Here is a 20,215-nt window from a genome sequence, read left to right as displayed (position 1 = left end):
ATAAGGTTTTATATTTGCAGATATTCCACTGAGCATCGTTTTAAATATAGAATAAAAATTGCTTCCTCTAAAAATTGGATATGTACAGCCAAGAGGTTCCTGAGCCTGATAAGACACTAGAAGCACATCAGGAGCTTAGACACAGTTCCAGAGTATATATTCTAATAAAGCACAAGTGTCATAAAAAAGTAATTTTAAAAAGAAAGATTGAGACGGGTGCACAGCTGAGTACCCAGAGGTGTAAGTAGGGAGAGAGGGATGGATGAAAGCAAAGGTTGTTAACAGATACTGAACCTGGAAAAAAAAAAAACTGAAGAACACACATACAGCATCTAGATCATGCTATGCAGAGTAATTGTATTATATATATTAACATAGTGGACCCAATACCCAACACAGCTAGAGACCATCCTACAGGAGACGCTGGTGCCAGGCATCTGTTTGAGCTCCACTGTATGTTAATAAGGTCTGGTGCCCACAATCCAATACCCCCAGTCTGAGGGGAAAACACTGTGCTTCGGTCTGGCAGCTAGATAGAAAAAAAAGAGTCAGGGTAGTACAGGCTTGTCCCAGTACTGTCAGTCTAACACTCCTCAAGCAAACAGGTTTAGAGCTGCGGTCAAAATACGGCAGTCTGGTGGAGAGGTACACAGGGAAAGGAGATGGAGTGAAACTCTTAAACTAAACTCTTAGATTTGTCTAGTTTTCAACTTTGCACAGTCGCGTTCGGAAGGGACTGGTTTAAAAACAGTGGGTGGGGAAAGTGGATGAGATTTCTGCATTAATTTAGGAACTGTACTGCTGAGGGTCCCTGCAAATAAGAAGTTTTAATAAAGCAAAATTATCCTGTAACTCCATCGGTTAAAGACATCAGGTGGACGGAAGGCTATATAAAGTTATTATTGTTATCACTAGAGGCAAGATCATACCTGTGCTGTCTCACCTGAATACCATTGTCTTTGCTTGAAAAAAAACCTTTCCTCACATGTTTTCTTTATTCTGGTGCAGCTGATCGCTCTGTAAATAAAATCTGTATAAAACGAAAACTCTGCATAAATGATATACTGTACTGTTCACTACTATACTGAACCATCAGAGTATCCAGGTTGTCCTCTCAACACTGGCTTGTGTCTACAATTTAAATTCTGATTCTGATTCCTAAAGAAATCTTCATTTACTCTTCCTCTCTGCTTCAACTTTATCTCCTCTTTTGTTGTGCTGACTTAAAAGGCCATAAAGAACAGCTTTTACCAGGTTTCACCTCACCACTGCACCTACTAAAAGGAGAGGGCGTCCCTTAAGCTTTGTGCACTGTATATTAATGCCGCACCAGAGGATGTGACAGAGACAGAGAAAAGTGTATAAATGACAAGACAGAGGAGAGGTGAATGGAGAGAAAGAGAACAATGTCTAAGTGTCCTTGTGGCTAACTGCACTGCTTCTGAGCAGCCCTCCGTCACTTTGAGACAAAGCCAGAAACTGCTGTGCACACAAACTGGCTCCACTATCTGAATAACAAAGCTGTCAGTTGGATCTAGAAGGAGCTGGAGGCCGCAGTAGGTGTACTGAATAAGGGGCATTTGATTGGACCCCTGAGGCTCCGGAGCCTCGTGGCTTTCAGTGCAGCAACACCAGACGTCAGTCCCCTCATAGCCATAACTAATGTCTCAATTTTGCCTCAACTTTCTCATTCTCTGAATCATTTCACAATAACGTGTTCAGGGCCTCTAGGTTCAAACACTCCAGCGCTTCACGTTGCCTCATTACTCTACCTCTCGCTCCTTTATTTCATATCAACTAATGAAGTGGCTATCAATCAACGCTGCCTCATTTACACAGCCCTTTAGCTATCAGCACAATCTAGTGAACAAAGTGCCTCCTTCTCTGATTAGACAGGTCCAAATACTCACCGGTAAGCCATTAATTCATGAACAATAAAATATTGTTTGACAAAGCTTGATGTAAAAAAAAAAAAGCCATGAACAGTCATGACAGGATGAATAAAGATATAATTACAACTTGCTTACTTATTACTCCATAGAGGTAGAACCTCATTTTTCATTTGTAATTTCTCCGGAGAATCTATTGTGATATATAGCGTAATGTGTAGTTTGTTTTTTTTTTAGCAAAAGTAGCGTTGTGGCTTTAGCAGTGGCAACGTCAGTCAGTCGGTACAGGTCCATCACTTGGGTCCAGACTGAAATATCTCAACAGCTGTTGGATGGATCACCATGAAACTTTGTACAGACATTCATGGTCCCCCGAGGATGAACCGAGTAACATTTTATAACAGAGGCCGCAATTTACCGTGTAATTTTGTTTGTAAGATTTAGGTACCGATAAAATATTTACTGCACTTACAATCATTCTCTGGATGACCAGAGTAGAAAATGTGGAGTAAACCTAAGAATTAATATGATTTATGTAGGCAAATACACAAACAAGACTTTGCTTATGCTATCCTGCTGACCATTATTTCACTAAAATTTGATTCGTTGCTTCTCCTATCATTGATAATGATTGATAAAAACTGTGCAGTTGGGGGGGAGGGGCATGAGCTTTTTTCAGTTTATGAAGGGGCGGGCATATCCAGTTTTTACTCCCTTGTTCCATTTAGTCTTGTCTTTTAAAATACTGTATCTACATTTCAGTACCAGTGGGAACCATTAAGCATTTTATTGGTAACTAACACTGCTGTAGTAGAAAGTGTTACCACTTATTGCAATAAGTTTTATCCATCTAGCAGCCACACAGAGATGCTAGCACGGCTGTAGCCCTGTTATAATTGAAACTTCTTCACTTCCTGTGACCTTTAAAAGTGTTAACAGACTGACAGACACTTCACTACATCAGCACCAGGCAGGTAAATGATTCCAGACATATACAGACGCACAGACTCTGCTGCAATTTCCTGTCAGAATCTATTTAGGCTACAAATGTTCAATTAGTCACGTTTATTTTATGCCAGCATTTTGATTCACTGTGACCTTTTAATATCTCCATGAATGACACAGTGTCACTTTTAGATCTGTAATGAAGAGCCACATTTTATTTCAGTGTGGTGAAATGACTGCTGCCACACAAAGTGATGCTGGATGTTTCTCAAGTCTGTCTGGTTTTAAGGACACCACTTTAGAGCTTTTCAAGTTTTCAAATGAATGAGTAACGCATGAAAAATTACATTTCAGAAAAGACAGTTTGAGCTTGTCAAACTCAGCCAGCCACTTTCTCTTTGTGTCTCTCAATCTTTTTTTTTCTCCAATCATAGTATTTTTTTTTTTTTTTTAGATTTGATATTCCCTGTGGAAGAGCTGACAGATCTTTTCTTCCCTCCCTGTCTTCCCCACTATGTTATTCTTCAAACCTGTTATCACTATGATTTCTGTTTCATCTTTCATCCCCAAAGGCCAAGCTGCCGGAGAGTTGGTCTTTGGTGAATTGTCAGTGTGGAAGGCAGCTGCAGACATTTTTTTCTTGACATGCCTGATTCTAGTGTTTCCTCATGAATAGAACAGTGAATGAGCTCCATTTAACAAGCAAAGGAGGTCCATCCTTACGGCAGTTGTACTGATGCAACATGCGGGATAAAATCAAAGGTGATAAATGTTTAATCAACTCCTCTTCAGGTATTTAGATATATGGTTGATTTGAATTCGACACCCCTGCAGACACAGAGCTCCAATGCGTGAAGTGATTCTAAAATAAGAATCCTGTGGTTACATGCATCTGGTTAGAAACATCCAATATAGCTTTTTAAAGACCTTTTCTTACAAAATAAGGATGTCATTTTCAATATTTGCAATAAACTTGAGTTTATTATATTCATGCACTCTTCATTGTACCCATTATTGTTTTGTTTTGTTTTTTTAAACCGGCAGTAACTGTTTTTTTTTTTTGTTTTTTTTTTTTTATGGCCTCTTAGGGGCAGCGAAAATAAACTGTGAACTCAACACTGTCATGTTATCACATTTTAATTTGTTACAGGCAAACTTGTTAGCTGACAGTGGTTTATTTATACATCCAGCAGTCATGGAGCTTGGAGTCATGTTTCTGGCCACTAAGGATGCCACTGTAATAAACTAATATTAATCACCGGTGTTACAGATTACACCGGGCATTTTATAATAATGTTATATGGTTCACTTTTGGCATTGGGTTTAATCTAAAGGCTGCGTCTGAAAATGAGCTGAAAGACACTAAAAAGGTTGGGTGCTAATCCTCTATGGATTCATCAGTATGAGCAACACCTTTTCCGTGTAGTCAACTGCCTCATTGTTAATACAGAACTATTGATTATTGCATCTTAAAAAAAAAAAAAAAAAAAAAAGAAACTTGAACTTCCTGAAACGCACTGTCGCACTGCTGCTCCTCCCTTCATCCAGGTAAGTACCAGCAGTTATTTGCATTCCCCCGGCATCAGAGGTGTAAATCAATCTCTGTTTACACAGCTAGAATGAAACCAGCAGGGCTCTGAGTCCTGAGGAGCAGGACTGAAACCCAGCGGTGCAACCAACGGGCGGCAATGAAATGCCATTGGATTGCAGAGTATACGGTATATAGGGGAGTGGCTGTGGGAGTAGAGTATGAAATACAATAAGGCTACAGTGACTATACTGATGACACAAAATGGTTCCACATGCTTGTTTCTGAGTGGTTGTTAGATACTTCAATTTCCTTCTGTTTCATACAACAACAGGGTGTGCGCTCAATTTAGCCCCTGCAGAAAGCAAAGGAAATTCATTGCACTTATTTTAGATAATGCTTTCTTTTTCAGTTGACTTATTTAGTTTCACGTTCATCGATTTTTCAAACTGAAAATGTACTGCATTCATATTAGAGCTGACACAAGCAGTCAAATAATCACTTAGTTGATCTACAGAAAGATCCGACTCCACAGTTCCAGCCTCTCAATTGTTTGATGTTTTATGTGAAAGTGAACTGAATATCTTTGGATTCTTTGGAGTCTTAAGATGCGGCATTGGGATATCGGATATTTTGAGGAACATTTGTCACCGTTTTCTGATATTTCATAAACCAAACAATTGATCGTTAATGAAAATAATCATTAATTATGCTGACCTATGGTTTGGACTGAACTAGGGTATGTAAAATGAATATGAATTACTAAACAAAAAACGGACACTGGCATCTTAGGAGCTAAAAGGAGCTTACTGCTTTATTGCTGGTTTGTCTTCAGAATCAGTTAAATGCATAGAGTTTATGTATAATTTGTGGTGATTTGTCAAATTAAACTTGGATGATGGTTCATCTCGTTATGTGGCCTCACATCGTCAGAAAACATAAGAAATTATTCAACAGTCCATTACTGATATAACAAGCTGAGTGTGACTTCCTGCTCCCAGGAATTCCTCGTTAATTTATGAGGATAGGAAAACACAGCCGTAAAGAATGAATGAGACATAAAAGCTACGCCAAAGGAACCGAGGAGAGAAGAAAGAAAAGACTGAAGATGTGTAAGGAGGCGTGTTGGACAGGAATAGAGAATGATTGTAAGTCTGTCATAGTCTTTGAAGCAAGGTCTTTGTATCTTAGCTTTGTTCTCAGAGAAATGACAAACAGAGAGAAAGGATCTGCCGGTCCTCTGCCTGTGAGTCAGTCTATTTATCTTTCTCTCTCCTTCCTCCTCTGCTTGTTGTTGTTGTTGTTGTTGTTGTTTTTTTCAAACTACAAGCAATCCAATCAAGATATTGGTGACCCAGCGGTGGCTGTGACGCGTTCCCGGCCAGATGGAATCAAGTCTAATACCTCTCTAATGCCTCAGCCTCTGTAGGCCAGAGCAGCATTGTTTGTGTGTTTGTGTTTGTGTGTGTGTGTGTGTGTGTGTGTTGCACGTACGTGTATGAACCTTGCTTCACTGCACCCCGCCCCTGCAAATATCCTTGGGTAACCCTGTAGTCGGGAGGTCACACAGTTATCAGGCAGGATCAGTGTGAAAACAGCTGGGGTCATATTTGTAAAGCTGCTCAGAACCAGACTGTGGATCTGGGATGCTAGTCAGGTCACATGACCCAATAAACCTCCCTTTAGCTTCAAAGGACAAAGGGAAAGAGACTGGTCCGGGATCAGTTTGTGAAAGGCCGATAAAAGCTGATTTAACACTGAACTCTCTCTGTGTGAGGCGAGTGGTAAAAACAACAACCTTAAATTCAGTGAGATTATAGAGACTTTGCATCACCAAGATATTATCAGTGCAGTATATTTTAAGATTTAGAGACAGAGATCCACACAAAGGTACGGCTTCCCACAACACAGTCATTGTCCTTTAAGTTATAATCCTTAAGATTTAAGTCCTGAGGCTGCTGTTCATTTATGTTGGCACTGCCCTTTTGTCAGACTTATTTGGAGTAACATTTGTATTTTACTCACTGCAGCCATATTGATGAAATGTTCTATTCTTTTGGAAACACAAGCTGCTTTGCATCCTAGAAGATAACACAAAATTGAATTCTGAAGTCATGAATTAGAATGTGTTACTAATCTTTTAATTTTAATGGCTGAATTTCATATTCATGAATGCTAATTTACAATTAAAAAGCCAAACTTCTTGGTTTTCACAAAGCAGCTCAAACAGTGTATTGACTCGATTTTTAAATCCCAAGACTGTTAAAAGTATTTGTTTAAATTCTTTGTACGAAAGCAACTGTTGATTTTTTCCCTTATGAACCATTTGGTCTATACTTTCTTTTTGTGATGTAAAGAATTTCTTCTTGTTCTTTTATGCCCCAAAAAAGTTTGAAGTCCTGGTTGATTTGGCAATACCCATGGTAGCCATGGTAACAACAAGTGCAGTTTAATTCTACATGTCCCAGAATCCTGTGGGGGGCAAGCGCTCCTGCAGCAGCTACTTTATGAGAAAATGTCAAAAATGGCCATGTGTCATTTTGTAGATGCGCTGTCGGCACTGACCTCAGTGCGTTTCACTGCTTCACAATAAAAGCCACCAATTGTTTGATCAGTTGAACATTTTTACTATGAAGAAGCAGCAGCAGTGGGAAATGTCCATTCATTTAATAATGCTCTGGCATGGATGCAGGAGAGTGAGCAGTAAACAGTGAGGCTAATATTAATGAGATAAAATAAAAAATAGTAACGATGGATAACCAGCATGCATTGCTTTCTGTGACTCCCTCATGGCAGCATGGAAGTGGCAGACTCCACCACTTCTGTAATTATAGAGAGGTAATTACAGAATGTAATCAGTGCTAATCTCTGTGACAAACACACTGCGTTTCCTATGACTGCTTCACAATAAAAGCCACCCTGTGTTTTGCCATCTTGACTGTTTTTGAACTGCAAGCAGTAGGAGATGTTGGATGAGCATTAGCAGCAACTTAATACAGCTGAATGTCAGGAATGGAAACTGCTGAATATAGAGGCAATTACAGAATGTAAATACATTAAGTGGCTGAAGAAATGTCGTCCATCAAAATATAGGAAAATACAAAAACAGGGTGTGAGTCCATAAAATATCTTAAATGATTAAAGCAGGATTACAAGGTAAATAAGTGGCATCAAAATGCTACATGTTATTATTTGGGACAGAGGAGTGTGATCATAAATTTATATAGTATGTAGGAAAAAGCACTGTATGTAGAATTTCCATTAACTGATCAGTGCTAGCCATCATCAACACCTCCTACGCTCTGATGATTAATCATTATTTCTCTTAGCCTCTGTTGCGTTCATGCATCACTTGCCAGGAAGACAAATTCAAAGATATTGCAGCAAATTGACCTTTACAACTCCCACACTATCCCACTTAAGGATAAATGGACCCATCTGCGTTTACATAATGATGTATAAGAAAGACAAAAAAAATAGCTTAAAGGCTGTAGGCATGGACAACTTAAACCAGCATATGCAGCACCGGAAACAAACAATTTTTCAGTCGTGTGAACAAGTGAGTAACACACCAAAATGTGTATCAGTGAGTGTTTCCACAAGCAACAAGCAACAACAATCTTTATGCCTGTGTCAGCAGAGGCATGTAAAACTTCACTAATAGTCAACAGAACAGGAAGTCTTCTTCTCTGACCTTTTGTCCTTTCAAATGTCAACGGTGGTAAGTCAACGGTATATCGCAGGAGCTCGCGCTGGTTATTTTCTCTGTCTATCTACCTGTTCATCAGTAAGGCCAACACACACACACACACACACACACTTGAACAATCATGTAGCACACTGACACCGTGTGTGTGTGTGTTTGCGCTATAATCTCGACACAATGGCAGCTTTGACTACAGTATGTGGCGATGTTCTTGAGTCTAGTGGGACTGATTTAATCAGTGTAAAATGACTGACAGCTCTATGAATGTCATGTCAAGAACTGGTGGCTGCTGACAGGAACGACTTGTCACACACACACACACACACACATATATAGAAATACACCAACACACACGCTCATATCCCTGCATTGTACACAAACACCTCCTTCAAAATGCATGCAAGCACCATCATTGTGAATGAAAGTGCAAACATGCCTCCTGCTGTGTGTGTGTGTGTGTGTGTGTGTGTGTGTGTGGGTGAATGATAAGTCTCCCCACTTAACAGGTATATGAAATAGAGAGAGACTGTGCCTCCCTCAGCAGAATACACAATGAGGGTTCAGGCTGTGCTGTGTGTGTCTGTCTGCAGTGGTGCAAGTGAACGGCCGTTTTTTGGGATTATTTTTGGAGCTCTCTGTGAGCCCTCGACAATAAAAACCACTTGAAAAGCTTCAGTCCAAAATTGCAGAAGGCATCCGTCATATGAAATACGTCACCCCAACTCCTGCAAAATGGTATACATTTTTGTGCTTTTCAAAGTCTGGCAACCCAGGTCCTTGGCCGACACAAAGACATAAAAGCCTTTTGCCCCCTGCGGTTTGCTGTATTTTAAAGGCCCTACATGTATTTCTTGTTTTTCCAGGGACCTTTCCAAATGTAGTTAAGCAGAGAAAGGCTGTTTGATGGGGTGGGATTTGTTAAACAATTGAGATGTAGGGCTGCAACTAACAATGATTTTGATTTTTGATTAAAACATCTGAAAATACTTTTAAAAAATGGTGATCACACGTTTCCAGAGCCAACACTGGGTCTTTAACCATCTTTTTTTCCTCCAACCAGCGGTCTATTTAAAGGAATTGTTATAAATTTTCTTTAATATATATATATATATTTTTTTTTTGCTGAGAATTTAAATTAAAAAAAAATTTATATCACTCTCATTTCTGTATGGTAAATATAAGGACACAACCAGCATCCAGTTAACTTAGCATAGCATACCAAGAGCTAGCCTGACTCTGAGCAGACGCTTGTTGTAGACTAAAATTTACCGTGCAGACATGAGAATGGTTTCAATCTTCTCTTCTAATTCTCAACAAGAAAGTGAATAAGCATATTTCCAAAAAATGTCAAACTATTCCTTTAGATTTACAACAACCAAAACAGTGAAAAGCAGCAAATCCTCAGATTTAAGAAGCTGGAATCCAGCTAATCATTTCAGCAAAGTTGCCATGGCTTTGTTGAAGTCAGGTTTTCCAAGACGTTCTGGACACAGAACAGAACAGAAAACCGCAAATCTCAAGTATTAACTGTTCTCAAAACAAATCCCTTTTCTGTAACATCATAAAGCCGCCGACTCCTGTATAAAACTGAGCTAATTGTCCTACATACTGGCTCAGGCATTGTTGTATGGCTGTATTCTTCTGATAATAAGATGAGAAGTGGAGCAATGATGTTCAGATTAATTTTGTTCCATCATAAATGATTGATCAGTCCCTCAGAGAAGAAGTACGGATTCACAGAGGTGTAAAAGTGAAATCATCAAACCATCACTGCTTCCTTGAAACGAGCCAAACACTGTCACACAATGGGTGAATAATAAAGTTTTCATATGTGCTGGAAGCATCAATGAGCTCGTCTATTGTCTAAATCCATTAATTTTCATAATGTGCAATCAATGCAGCCCTCTGCCTCAACCCCGCAGAAATACCAGTCGGCTCTCCATGTTGCAGTGCCACCATGGTAACTGGATTAACGTGCGGCGGTGCACTTACTATGGGATGTCGGGATGATAAATGACAGCCTGTCTGGCACCAAATCTGTCTCCTAATCTCAGCTGGAAAACAAAGGACACGGCTGGGAGACAGCAGAGATGAATGAATGTGTGAATGAATTAAAGAGCGTGTGTGTGTGTGTGTGTGTGTGTGTGTGTGTGTGTGTGTGTGTGTGTGTGTGTGTGTGTGTAGGGAGGAGGGGACTTTATTCAGCATAAGAGGGTTTGGGGATGGTGCAGGTCAACAACATTGAGTTGATAGTAACAGAGCAAGATTTAGAAAAGCAGACAGTTGCACTAACAAACAGGAAAACTCTCTCTTTCACACGCTCACACACCATTGGGCCGTAGCCTCTCACCTTGTCAGGTGCTTGGCTCTGGAGGCTGCCAACATCCAGTGGAGTGATGAGGGGCACATTTTGAAAGCCGTCCTCCACGCTCACAGGTTTGGCCCCTTTGTCTTGAAGATTACTCCCCAGCTTCACCATCTTTCACCGACCTTATATATATATATATGTATTCCTTTATTTCCCTGAAGGCTGCACCTGAACAGAGGAGGTGTTGGAGAAGGATGGTTTTACCTGCACAGCCCTTTCAGGTCAATGAAACCTGGCACACACATACAGGCTATTTGTTGGAGAAGCTTCTAGTGTGTAAAAAATGACACGATGATGAGATCTGGATTGTAAGTGCACAATAAACATGAACAAATGGCTGTTTTGTGGAGAAACATGCGATTGATTGATGACTGATTAGAAAAGCAAAACACTCCAAAAAAAAAAAAGAAAAGAAAAAAGAAAAATGACCGGAAACCAAACAGAGAAAAAAAGAAAAAACCTTCGGTAACAGCTTGTTCATCAATCGCACAAAAACAACAACAGGAAATTTCTTGAAAACCTGGAGAAAAAAAAAAAGCAGTTACTCACAGCGGATCGTCCTTGTCCGTCCGTTCCCTCTGTGCTGCGGCAGTGTTTGTGTCTGGACGGAGGCGGAGGGGAGCGCAGATGAGGAGCAGGAGCTGAGGCTGGAGGCTGCGCTGCTGCTGCTGCTGCTGCTGATGCTGCTGATGGTGCTGATGCTGCGGGAAAGCGAGGCTGCACCGCCGGAGACAAACTGGGTGTCTGGCGGCAGGTTTCCTACCAGCAGGCAGCCCAACCCCCTAATCCAAACACAGCCTCTCCTTCACCGTGAGCTGCTACACCCAGCCGCTGGAGCTGCCGCTAGGGGGGAGGTGTTTTTTTTTTTTTTTTTTTTTTTTTTTTTTTTTTTTTGTGTTGTTGTTGTTGGTTTTTTTTTTTGGTTTTTTTTTTGCTTTTTCATGAGTCTCGTTTGTTTGGCCGAATTAATGTTGCCTTTCATGGCTCCTCGTAAACTCTTGCACTGTAAATCATAATCTGTGTTTATAATGACCGCAGAGATATATGCTCCATCGTAAAAGTCTGCCCTGCGCTCCTGTTTTATTTTAACAAACCGGGTTCGAGTGCGTGGATTCAGAGGGCAGAGTGGGGCAGTGAGTGTTGTCTAATTTTCTGTGCGGCAGCTCAAGTTTAACCCAAATGTAAAACAGAAGAGAAACATGAGCCGAGTTCAAAAGAAAGCTTAACAACCCATAATCAATTTCCTTGGCAAATGTTGATTTAAAATCAATGGTCTTCGCCCCTCTGACCGTGGCTATATCAAAAGTTAAAAAAAAAAAAAAAAAAAAAAATTCCAAATCGGAAATGTGATGCATTTTTCATGGGGTAACAAATCAGCCTTATATTTCCCACGGTACTTGAAAGCAGTAGAACATGTGGCACTCAGACTGGTGCTTCTGGTCCTACACCGCCACCTGACGGTGCAGTCAGCGACACGCAGACACACTGTTTAACGGGGAGGGTGTGTCCGTGCAAAAACACACATCTGTAATCCGACAGGAGCCATTGGAAAGATAGATGTGACTGTGTGAGAGATATATAGAGATGTGTGGTTTGCCAAATTGAATTAGGCAAGCTCAAGTGATGCGGTAGAAATCAAGATGGCAACTCGGCTAAAGGCAACACCACAGTAGACTGTGCAGATGTGTTATAAAGATATTTATTTCCTCAGGTAGTAGTTTAAGGGGCTGTATAAAAGGGAGGGTCCTGGGCAGCATGGTCTGTTAAAGAACCTTAAAAATGTCCGTCTTTCACTTGACTAAATCTCTCTGTTAGATGTTTAAAGGAGAACCTAAAATCAAGATATATATATTTTTTTTTCCCTTGTTCTTCTCTCGCCCACATGAACTTGCTGAAGAAGGTCGCTGACACCTGACGCCTCTCATTCCCCTCTGTCGCCTTGTCTGAGCGACATAATGAGATTATCCACATTATCAGTTACAGGGAATTAAAGGTGCTAGGTGTAGCATCGATTTGTCGCCGTCAAATTAACTGTAATATAATGTCTGTAGAATTAGATTATGGTTCAGACAATATCAGTAGTGCTATCATATTTCACAGAGGCCTCACTCTGTGGATGAGCTGGTTCAAATCAATGAGGGCTGCCCCTACACTGTGTGTATCGTGGACTGAAACAGCCATGCTCTGTTTCTCACCACGTGCCTTCAGTGACGAGAACCCCTTTAAATTCATTTAACCACTACAGGCTTCTTGCCTCCACCACTTCTTGTCCGGCCTCCATGGCAGCAAGCACAGTTGCACCCAAGAGGAGATTCTGTCATCTCCCACAGGGGGGAAGCAGCATTCTTTCCTGCGATGTCTGCTGCTGTCTGCTGCCGCCTCCTTCCCTTCTTCATGACCCAATCAACTCTTTGACAGAGACTACAAACTAGCGGCCATAGAGATTCTTGCCCCCCCCCCCCCCCTTGCACTGATGAGTTGTAGCATCTCTGGAAGACCGATGAACTACAAGTGAAATCCCTTCAATTAACCGCACGTTGTCTGTCCACCTCATCCATCTGAAGGTAGGGGACGTAACCTTTCACAAATAAAGGTAAAGGAAATTGAGCAACTAAAAAAGGCAATCCTTCTGGCAGCCCAATGGCACTTCATGACAGGGTGTTATTCGGTGTCATCCGTAAAGACATGCGGGTAATACCTCTGTCTCAGCCGAGGACATTCACCTTATGTCCTGCATAGCAAGGCAGATGGTTAATATTTCTACTGTCATATGCTCTGTCAGGTTCCCAGCTGTTGTTAAGTGTTTAGAAAGTTTGGCTGGGCACAACCACCTCAGTCTTAATGTTTTCAGTGGCTTTCAGGAAGAATATTCTCATCTGTGGCACATTGTATGTCTGGCAAAAGTGAAGAGCAGTGTCGATGTCTAGATATGCTGTCCACCCACGTGCAGGAAGGTGTTCCTGTTTGGTTCTTAGAGAACTGACTGAATTGGTTGACTTCTCCATCAGTGTTTTTTTTATATCTGCTATTGTGAGGATCTCGAAACTTGAGAAATAGCATCCTCTAGTTGTTTTTGCATACAGCAGATTTCCATTCTATTGGCACAATCTGTCTATGGAAATGAACTTTTAAGTAGATATCAGCAAGATGTTTTTTTCTTGTGTTAATTTGTCTTTAGCAGTGTCATTGTCGTATTCTTATTTGTGGGTATGGAGAAGATCTGTGTTCTGTCAATGCAGCATCCATATCCCTGATAATAACCTGTTCATTTCTGTCTTTCTTTCTTTGCCACCACTTGGTGCTCTCACCTGGAAAGGTAGACCATCACGGTACTTTATTAATTTAACTTAAAGCTGTGTCATATAGCCTACACTTTATTCTAGCAACAACTTCTTACTTTAACACATCATCATTGGTTTGTAAGGAACATGATAGAAGGCTCTGCTGCTAAATGAAATATCCTTGGCAGCAAATTGTTTGTTGCAATCACACTTAACAGTGCAAGATGCAACCAGCTGGTGGTGCAACTGAGCCTCAGTTTGTTGAGTTTTTCCTGGAATCTGAAAAAAAAAAACAACCACACATGACCCTGTCAGCACTCTGGCTTTGATTGGTGGCTTTTGTGTGCGTGTGAGGTATTTATTGATTCACAGAGTGAGTGATGTGAGTGAATGTGCGATTTGGACATGAGCCTTAAACTGAGAATTTACTATGAGTGTAGAAATTCTTGGAAGAAATACAGTGATTCACAAGTGCTTTACTTTATTCAGTGGGATACTTCTAGTACCTATACTATCACAATCTGAAACCAGAATCAATTGATGGGATATTATAAATTATATACATTATTATTAATATAATTAACAATAATTGTATTAATTAATTATTATATTTATTAACATAAAAAATAAAGTGGATTTAGTGTTAGAGAGCAACTTATCACCAGCTCAAAATCACTACAGCTTTCCTTGTTTTTGCTGACCTCCGGTGGTTCAACCTGGCACCTTGCTGTGGTCATGTAGAAGTGCAACACCTTACAGATTTCACTTTGACCACACCCAGCAGAGAAACACCAGCTTTCAGCCTGTTGTTAACTTACTCTATATCTAATTATTAAACACCTACATCAAAGCCAGTTTCAAACATTGCTGGTGGCTCCAGTTGTAACCTGCTCTACTTGTGTTATTTAAAGCCAAATATGTAGATTTTACTCTTCAAGATTAATGGACCATGAACATGTGATGAGCCTCTCAGATTTACAGGCAATGCTAAACGTTCAGACTGACTGCTCATACATATGATAATATTACACTACATGACAGAGATAAATATGGCAGGGTCAGGCAGCAGTTATAACAGCGTTAATTGTGCGTGACTTAATATAAATAAGCACACCAAGCACATATTTTCATCACAGTTAAGATTTATTTCATTCAACATTTCACATTACAAATATTTAAAAATTATGCATACTGTTATAAATAGTTGGCTGCAAACAATTAAATAACATTAGATTTTTCTTTTTCGTTTCACTAGCACTTCTACAGACCAACTCCTAGAAATATGGACATATCCGTATTACATAACTTAATTAGAAAGGAAAATACAAAAATAGGAACTTATAAAGTGAAATGACAATAAAAATTAAGGTGATATCTTAAGTAAAAAAATGCTATTAATAAATACAACAACCTTCCCATACACAGTTAAAAACTATTGAAATCTTGCCATTAAGTAACATCATTAACAGACAAATATTTAAATATTTATTTTCCTTCAGAAAATGTGAACCATATATTGTGGAGCACAATATAGCAATTAGTAAAAACTAGACACTTTAACATATTAAAAGCTTCACCTCAAAAATATAACAAAAATCTGATCAAAATTATAAAAATCAATTATACATTCCAATTAAAAATATACCAATAAACAGCTAAATACATTGTTGACCTAATAATTACAATGCAATCAATCACAGTAGCTTAAAATAAACAAAATAAGCAAATGAGCACAAAACCTTTAATGTTTTAAAAATAACTTCAATTATTTATATTAGTACAAATAGTTTGATTTCTTTTCTTTTTTACAAACACCAGCATGAAAAGGATTACAATAACAGTAGAAAATGACTGTGAAAAACATATTAACATCTTCTTTAATTAAATGTCTGCAATTAAAAATGGCATTAAAGAATTACATTGCAAAGAGTCTTTATCTGGAAAAAGGTTCAAAAGAAGTATTGCACATAACAACTTGAAGTTAACTTGCAACATTTACCACATTCAAGTCTTTAAGCTCCCCTTCCTCCAGATAGGTCTATATAAGATCACCTCGACAGACAGCGGGGATGAGTTCTCAAGTCTTTTAAAACAGTGTTCTATAAGGATGCTCAAAGTCATGCACTGCCAAATCGATTTTAAGTTAGATTCTGTCTTGTTTCTCGTCTTATCTCTCTGTCATGTGCATCCTGCAGAGGTCTGCGAATGGGGAAGCAAGGAGATCAACACATGAGGAGGGGATGTGGGGAGGAGGGTGAGGTGAGGTGAGAGTGGGTTTGGGGTGTCCTTATAACAACTTAATAGTTGAGAAACATTTGGTGCACACCACAACAATTAATTTTAATAGCTAATTCATGTACTTGTCATTTTCTCTTTTTTTGTCATGCATGCTAAGGATTACAATAGGTGCTAGTTGGCAAGTTCAAGAATATATATATACTTTTTTTTCAAATATTAAAATATCTAAACACCAAACATCCATTCTTGTGATACGAGATTCAGCGTTAAGCGTGAACCAAATTTTGCATTCTCCTTATAATAAGTTATGCTCCATCTATGGAGAGGAAACCAAGACAGAAGTTACCATTTCCAACTAGTATAGCCATGTTTAGAGACATTAACATCAATTTCAAATTACAACTTGTTTTTTTTCTCGCCATGCTGTAATTGACCAGATTGACTGGAAACATCTAGTGTACGAAAAGCTAAGACCAAGAGAGCAATACACTTTGGTCTCTCCTCTGCAGATCTGAAGTCGCATCAACACAAGTGCGCACTTAGTTGTAAAGATTCCTCAGCACTGAAATGTATAAAAAGCATAATTGAAAATAATATATATTGAAATCACTCAACTTTTTTTCTTAAAATGAACATTTCCATATATGCAGATCTCTCAGTAACAAAAGTACAAAAGCTACCTTTCACAATGTGAAAAATTGAGGTATTGCAAAAAGGAGTTTCCCCATTTGTGAAAAATGTGCCTAAAATGACTGTTGGAAAAAGAAAAAATATTTAGAAAAGTAGTGCATAATAAATGTTTATATGTGCATGACAAAATAATTTAGCTAGAAAACACTGTACCAAAAATCAGCAGGCCATGTATAAAATAATCTTTTTTTTTTCATCTCATTTAACAGCAAATTCTTCACAAAGTGTTTTAACTTCTAAAATGCTCACCCACCACACCCACAAAACTAATGTCCAGGGTGCAAAACTGGTGCAACGACACCACGCCGATATGAGGATTCTCACTAGTGTGTATAATCAAGTTTCTGTACTAACTCCCTGACATATTTAAATGCTCGGCTAGTCGGATGCCACTGAGTGACCTAAAACGACCTAAAAACAAATGTGAGGATTAGTTTTACTTTCGCTGTGAATGTGCACTTTATGTTAAATTTTCCCAAACACGCAGACCTATTTGAAATAAAAAGAACTAGTGCCTACCAGCGTGCACCTCCATTTTGGGCTACGGAGAGTGTGAGGCCTTGTGTGTGTGTGTGTGTGTGTGTGTCTGCAAGCCCTGTTGTTTTTCCACTGGTGTTCTAATGGGTTTTGACTGCACTGTCAAACACATATAAATATATCATGTCCAAGGCCAATCTTTGGTTTGCTGGAGTCCATCAGGGCTTGACAGTTAAGTAAAACTGGGTGTAAGTGACAGATTTTGAAAAAATATATATGAAAAACGTCCTTGAGGAAATGAAAAAGAAAATAAGGATAAAAAAATGAGCTACAGTATGACCCACTACTGCACAGCCATCTTTGGTTCCCAAAAGCCACTGGGTACAACCGACTGGACCTGCAATCTAGTTATCAAGAGCAAACTGCATGTGGGTCACAAGTGTGTAGTAGTAGAGCACACTGCAGAGACTATCTTCATTTATGCTTCAAAAACACTGGATGCTGAGTTGGATTAACTTGGCAGGAGAAAGGATAGAGGGTTCGCCGACAGGGCAGATCCCTCCATGACTCAAATGTGTGCTGACGATTCGGAAATCAGATAAACTTTAAATTGCTTCTTTAATTAAATGTAGCTGACTGTTGGATGCAAAATAGTACTTTTTCATTAAAGACTTGGGAGAATTGCACAAATGCATTTTAAAAAAAAAAAAAAAAAAAAAAAAAAAAGAACGAACAAAGACAGGCAACTCCCGTTTGGCGGTAGCTCCTGTGAAAACTGCAATAAAAAGGCGGCCACACGACCAGCCTTCTTTTGAGGAGTTACCTTAGCCTCAGTCCTGAAAGATCTGTATCCAAGCTCCACTGTGTGCAGACACAGAAAGTGGGTTTTGATCCATGAATGAGGCCTTACCCTCTGTTAGCTGCTAGCGTAGCAGCAGGGGCCACAGGCAGACATGAGGAGGGGGGGTGGGGCTGGATTTATCTCTTCAGCAGTAAGCCTGTCTGTCTCTCCTGTAGCCTCCCTGCGCCATACATTCCCCTAATACACTGTATACTGTACGATGCTCTGCTCTGTCCCTAGCACAACCCTGGGTTTGATTACAAAAATAAGGAGGTGATGAAGCAAGTGAGTACATAACTGTACCAGTCACATCACACACTGCCTGTTGCATCACTTCCCTTTGATTACAGTTCTAAGGAAAGGAGAACACCAGCAGGTGATGATGGTTTCTTTCTTGCTTTCTTTCTTTTCTTTTTTTTTTTTTAAACCTGTATTCGGCACATTAGCAGCTGAGTTTGAGGTATTAGTTTTTGCATGTCAAAATGGAGATCAAAACCCAAATATGTGTTGCTAAATTTTTGTTGTGATTTTCAAGTAACTTTGTATGGTCTTGCAAATCAAAAAAAAAAAAAAAAAAAAAAAAGAGAGGTTCAAAAATTTTTATCTGGGAGAAAAAAAGAATCCATTTCTTTCTGCAGTGGGCCCTCTCTGTTCGTCAACGTTAATTAAGATTCAGCTTTGGTTAACAACTAAGGGTCTCATATAGCGTATCTGCACTCTCTGAATTGGAAATAAGTGCACTCTTCTTTAGCAACACCTTTTTCAATTCACATTTGCTCTGGAGCCTCTTGTATCAATAGGAAACTGAATCACACCTCTCAGAAAGAAATAGCCAATGAGATACTGATTCAACAGCATTTGCTCTGGAGACTCGGTACAAAACAAAAAGCAAACAGCTCTGCTACAAAAGTCAGTCAAATGCCAAATGAAGATTATTTGTTTTGGGGCCTCTTGTATCAAAATTAAAATCAAATACATTGTTTAGAAAAATATGCCAATTGAATAGCAGAGTACCATATCACACATCAAACTTTCCTATATATGTATTTTTTGAGAAATAATAAAAATATTTCAAAAATCAAACGCATAAATAAAATTATGTTACACATCTTTTTTCCTTGCTGGACATATTTGGATATAATTCCAGTTTTTCTTTTCTATCTTCAAAATATAGATATATATTAACTTAACAAAATGAGAAAAAGGTTCGGTGAAATTAGAGCAAAAAGGAACCAGCAACAGAAAAGTGCATTTATTTGTACAATGATTTGCGACTCCTGCACTACCTGCCCTCCTGCTCCCCTGTTGCCTCTCCCTCTCTGTCATCTGCTCAGTTCCAGCGGAAGGAGATGTGACGGGGGCGGTCGCCTCCCTCCTTCACCAGGGGTTTGTGAAACTCTCGTCCGGCGCGCGAGTGGATGGCTGCCCAGCAGTACTCGCAGTAGTACTGCAGACAGGTGACATTGGCGCAGAAGAACGGTGCAAACTTGCCGCCGCAGCGAGTCCCCTGGCACTCATCACACAGCTGGTCATCCAGCACGTATGGCTTCACTTCCACCTGCAATCAGAGGCGGGAAGGATTTAAGAAGAAGCTTCTCAGCATACATACTTGTAGGAACTAAAAATATATCTGACAAGTCCTTTGTTTGGAAAAGTATGATTTCTATTGGTGGACTACAACATAGAAAACTACTGGTATTATGTTCTTAGAGGTCCTTATAAAATAACCACAACATACCTGAAGAGATTTTATGAGATTGTTTGTGACTTCATAATGCTTGGCCAAATGATGAAATTTGTGGATTTCAAACTCCCTTTCAAGATTACACTGAATTTCAAAACACCTCTTACTTTCTTTTTCAACTGTTCAGTGATGAAGGGTTCTGCTATTAGCAAGTGAATGTCATAAAGGCACTCAGTCTACAAAATTTGCACACCAATTATGCAAATGAGAAAGCAGCGTACTTTTATTCCAGTATTTAATATTACGATTTTACCTCTACAATAAATATTTATGTTGGATTTCTGCTCAAATTAACTTGTTCACTCTTGTCTATTGTGCAAATGTGAATAATAATTGTGTCAATTACAGGCCACCGTAGGCGGCTATGTAAGAGACCTGCTCATATTACTATAATTCCTTGGCTGCTGACAGGAGTGGGTGGTAAGACATTGTTAGGCTTAGCTCACAAGTGCATATACATCATACAAGCGCACACTGTGTGTGACTATAAGGTGATTACACACAGCAA

At 39.4% G+C, this 20,215-nt stretch overlaps 2 protein-coding genes across 5 annotated transcripts in view; both read right to left on the bottom strand.

The window, feature by feature from the left end:
* nsg2 (neuronal vesicle trafficking associated 2) overlaps positions 1-11,278 on the bottom strand; it is a 38,100-nt gene extending 26,822 nt beyond the window's left edge. The window contains exons 1-2 of one of the 2 annotated variants that reach the window (XM_071461075.1): positions 10,986-11,278; positions 10,419-10,668 (exon numbers count right to left, since the gene is read on the bottom strand). In XM_071461075.1, the coding sequence (XP_071317176.1) occupies positions 10,419-10,547 (129 nt within the window). In that variant the 5' untranslated portion in view covers positions 10,548-10,668; positions 10,986-11,278. The remainder of the gene's footprint in view (positions 1-10,418; positions 10,669-10,985) is intronic. The other variant, XM_071461074.1, reaches the window with a different exon arrangement.
* A 7,083-nt stretch (positions 11,279-18,361) lies between these two features.
* The window catches only part of cpeb4b (cytoplasmic polyadenylation element binding protein 4b), a 29,022-nt gene continuing 27,168 nt past the window's right edge, over positions 18,362-20,215 (bottom strand). For all 3 annotated transcript variants that reach the window (XM_071460391.1, XM_071460392.1, XM_071460393.1), the window contains one exon: positions 18,362-19,521. In XM_071460391.1, the coding sequence (XP_071316492.1) occupies positions 19,294-19,521 (228 nt within the window). In that variant the 3' untranslated portion in view covers positions 18,362-19,293. The remainder of the gene's footprint in view (positions 19,522-20,215) is intronic.

This window comes from Trachinotus anak, unplaced genomic scaffold (genome assembly GCF_046630095.1).
Source record: "Trachinotus anak isolate AG129_WGS33_773 ecotype Australia unplaced genomic scaffold, CSIRO_AGI_Tana_v1 ptg000024l, whole genome shotgun sequence".
NCBI lineage: Eukaryota > Metazoa > Chordata > Actinopteri > Carangiformes > Carangidae > Trachinotus > Trachinotus anak.
Note: the sequence above shows the minus strand (reverse complement) of the source record. Positions and strands in the feature narration are given on the sequence as shown.